The sequence below is a fragment of the Panthera tigris genome, chromosome E1, assembly GCF_018350195.1.
Source record: "Panthera tigris isolate Pti1 chromosome E1, P.tigris_Pti1_mat1.1, whole genome shotgun sequence".
NCBI lineage: Eukaryota > Metazoa > Chordata > Mammalia > Carnivora > Felidae > Panthera > Panthera tigris.
In genome coordinates this window covers 37,917,835-37,921,839 of record NC_056673.1, presented here as the reverse complement: position 1 = coordinate 37,921,839, position 4,005 = coordinate 37,917,835, and the positions used below count along the sequence as shown (strand labels likewise).

General features: G+C 43.9%; 1 protein-coding gene across 2 annotated transcripts in view; it reads left to right on the top strand.

Annotated features, from left to right (window-relative positions):
• The first annotated feature begins 2,588 nt into the window (after nt 1–2,588).
• The window catches only part of FBXO47 (F-box protein 47), a 43,391-nt gene continuing 41,974 nt past the window's right edge, over nt 2,589–4,005 (top strand). For both annotated transcript variants that reach the window (XM_042966491.1, XM_042966489.1), the window contains exon 1: nt 2,589–2,637. In XM_042966491.1, coding sequence (XP_042822425.1) covers nt 2,622–2,637 — 16 coding nt within the window. In that variant the 5' untranslated portion in view covers nt 2,589–2,621. The remainder of the gene's footprint in view (nt 2,638–4,005) is intronic.

Below are 4,005 nucleotides of genomic sequence, written 5' to 3'. Positions count from 1 at the left end.
TGAGACGCTTATTGACCAAATGCCTGCTGTGCCAGCACTGTGTTAGGTGCCAAAGGTCCCAAAGAGAACAGAAATGGCTCCCGCGCTCAAGGAGCTCACAACCCCGGAGACTGACCTCCACGCTACTGACCAATCTGCTCCAAGACATAATTGTGCTCGGACCGAGGAAGGGAGAGCGTTAGGATCCAAGGGAGGCTTTCCAGAATTGGTGATATTGAGCTGAATCTGGAAGGATAAACAAGAATGAGCTGGCGACAAGCAGGCTGACAAGGGGAAAGGCATTTCCAGCAAAGGAGAGTGGTGCAAGAGCCTGGAGCCTTTGGAAGCCAAGAGCAATTCACTCTGCTGGAACAGAGGGTAGGTGTGACAAGGTCCAGGAGAGGCATGTGCCAAGTCCGGGTGGGGGGGCGTGGCATGCGTCCCTGAGGACCTCTAATCAGGTCCTTAAGGTGAGAGCACCAGCAAAGGGTTTTAAGCGAGGGAAAGATATCAGATTTGCGTTCTGGAAAAATCACTCTGGAGGACCCCTGGAGGAAGCATGGAGGATGGGTGAGAGCAAGATATTATGGGAAGTGGGGAGACCAGTTAAGATGCAAATTCAGTGGCCTAGGCATGAAAGGATGAAGCCAGCCTTGATGGGACAGTGGCATTTGTAATGGAATAGAGAACAAATATTTATATGTAGGAAAAAAACTGGCCAGCCTTAGAGGAAAAAGAAGAGGAGGAAATAAGGAAATGGAAGGGTCTAGGATGACTCCCAGCTTCTGGCTGGAAGCAGGAAGAGAGGCAGCTATTGGTAGAGGTGGGGCATTAGGTAGAAAAATGAGTTCAGAACATATTGGGTTGAGAAGCCCATGGACGTCCAGTTGGAGGTGCTCAGTGGGTAGTTAGATATGGGATCTGGGGCTCCTGGGGAAACTGACCTGAAGATATATCTTTGTGAGTCACAACATAAGGCAGTGGATGGAGCCTCAGATGGGGGTGCGTCTTTGGCTGGGGAAGAGAAAACAGTCTCTCGCACAGCCTTACGGAGCACTGGCATTTAAGGAGTAGGTGGATGAGAAGGGGCTCTTGAGAAGGCGGTCAGGAGGAGAGGCCAGAGAGGTAAGAGAGGAAAAAAAAGGAGAAAAGGATGTTCCAGAAGACACTGAGATGTAGTGGGTCACCTGGGGAGACGCTACTGAGAACAAGAGTACCTTCCTCATTCCCTTTCAGGAGGAGAGGACTTCCCCCAGGCTGGTCAGAGAAGGTTTTAGAAAATAGAAGGAAAGTGAGAAAAAGAAAAGAGCTTCCCAGCTGAGAACAGGAAGGAGAGAGGGTTAAGTGCATCTCGTCTCGTCTTTGCCGTGTTTTCTTGACTCTGGCTGCAATAATCAGTGCATTCATAGAAAATAACGCATGTTATTTAATGAAATGAGGAGAATCAGATGTTCAAAATGTTTCAATGACGTGCTTCAAAACCAGACACGCTGAAAATGGAGACCATCCAATGTGATCATGCTGTCCTTAAAAATATTCCTTTGATAAACATCAAACTGTTCTGTTTACCAGAAATGTTAACAAGGAAAATAAACAATAGGGCTATTTAGGAGTATTTCAAAATTGAAGTTTAAACCATAAAAGAAAACAAGAGGCAAACAAAAAAAAAAAAATCCAAAACTGCATGAACACTGCAGACTTCAGCTGCCCTTGAAATCTTTTTCTCTGCCTAACATTACATAATTCTTCATTGGCCCAAGCTATCAGGTTCACATGCTAAAAATTTGGTCAGTATGTGTCATACTTAAAAGACAAGGTACTGAGAGAGAAGAATGGGATAAAGAGAAGGGAAAAGGCTTGACACATAAAAGCCTGAGGATTTTCTAGAGGAACTTTAAGAATATTAATGAGGGGCGCCTGGGTAGCTCAGTTGGTTAAGTGGCCGACTTCGGCTCAGGTCATGATCTCTCGGTCCGTGAGTTTGAGCCCCGCGTCGGGCTCTGTGCTGACAGCTCAGAGCCTGGAGCCTGTTTCATATTCTGTGTCTCCCTCTCTCTGACCCTCCCCCGTTCATGCTCTGTCTCTCCCTGTCTCAAAAATAAATAAAACGTTAAAAAAAATTCTAAAAAAAAGAATATTAATGAAAAGTGATGCAGTCTTCAATTTCACATGACATAATGAACCCAGGCACCCTGACTGTCCTGCTGTAAACAATTTAAAGTTCTAGGGGTGCCTGGGTGGCTTAGTCGGTTAAGCGGCCGACTTACGCTCAAGTCATGATCTCCTGGTCCCTGAGTTCGAGCCTCGATCAGGCTCTGTGCTGACAGCTTGGAGCCTGGAGCCTGCTTCCGATTCTGTGTCTCTGTCTCTCTCTGCCCCTCCCCCACTTGCACACTCTCTCTCAAAAATAAATAAACACTAAAAAAAATTCTTTTAAGTTCTAGATAAAATACTAAAAGTATCTTCTTCTAATACATGAATAAAAGTAAGACATATTCAGCCCAAACCACGGGATGATAGGAGCCCAGAGGGATCACGGGAGCAATTGCCAAACCAGTTAACTCTCAGTCTTCAACACCTTAAGGAGCTCCAGGGTCAGAAGACAGAGCCTCAGGTCTGCCTGAAGTGGAGATTCAGATTGGATGCCCTCTCCTACAGGTGAGGCCTTACAGACTATATCTTCACTGTTAGACTAAGCTAGATAAACAGATGGTCCCCAACTTGCTATGGTTTGACTTACAATTTTTCGACTTTATGATGGTGCAAAAGTGATACATGTACAATAAAAACCATACTTCGAATTTTGAATTTTGGTCTTTTCTCCGGCCAGCAATATGCTGTCAGATACTTTCCCATGATGCTGGACAGGGCAATCATGCAGGTAAACAATCGATACACTTACAAGCACTCTGCACCCAGAAAACCATTCTGTTTCACACTTTCAGCACAGTTTTCAGTAAATTACATGAGCTATTCAACACTTTATTATAAAACATAGGCCTTGTGTTTTGCCCAATTGCAGGCTCATGTAAGTGTTCCGAGTACATTTAAGGTAGGCTAGGCTAAGCTATGATGTTCCATAGGTTAGATGTATTAAATGCATTTTTGCCTTAAGATATTTCCAATTTACCATGGCTTTATCGAAGGTAACCCCACTGTAAATCAAGGAAGATCTGTAAATCTCATCTTTCCACCTGGAGGGTCTGCAACCAAAATGGGCTATCTCGGTTCTTGGTACCGCATGAAAGTGAAACGAATTCCCACGAATGTATACCCAGAGCTAGCTTGCACACATCCACTTTAGTGGTTTGGTCTGAAAAGCCTTCACCAGAGAATTCAATGCAAAGTGGTCCTAAGTGCCTGTAGTGCTAGAAGAAACAAGTGCAAATCGTCTCTAGATGAACCCACCTTTATCTCAGGGTCCCCCCAAATTCCCACAAAGTTAAAAAAAATTTTTTTAACATGTATTCATTTTTGAGAGAGACAGAGACAGAGCATGAGTGGGGGAGGGGCAGAGAGAGAGGGAGACACAGAATCCGAAGCAGGCTCCAGGCTCTGAGATGTCAGCACACAGCCCGACGCGGGGTTCGAACCAGTGAGATCATGACCTGAGCTGAAGTCGGACACTTAACCAACTGAACCACCCAGGCGCCCCTCCCACAGATAAAGTTTTAAGAAATGTAAGGCCATAGTCAAAAATCATAAAACCCAAGGAAACTAGGCACCATGAACAAGAGAAGCTGAAACACAGACAGCAGAACCAGATTTACAGACTTTAGATAAAGGAATTATCAGAGACATGGCATAAAATAACTATTTTAGAGCTTTTAAGAAATAAAAAAGGCATTAATATGCTTTTTGTGTATTACTAATATAATACGAGTAAATAATAAGACTACAAAAATGATCAAGCAGTTTGTAAAAAGTAAATAAGATACTGGAAATGAAAAGTGTAATAAATAAAATGTAAAACTCAGTGGACAGATTTAATAGCAGACAGACACAGTGAAGAAAGAATTCATGAGC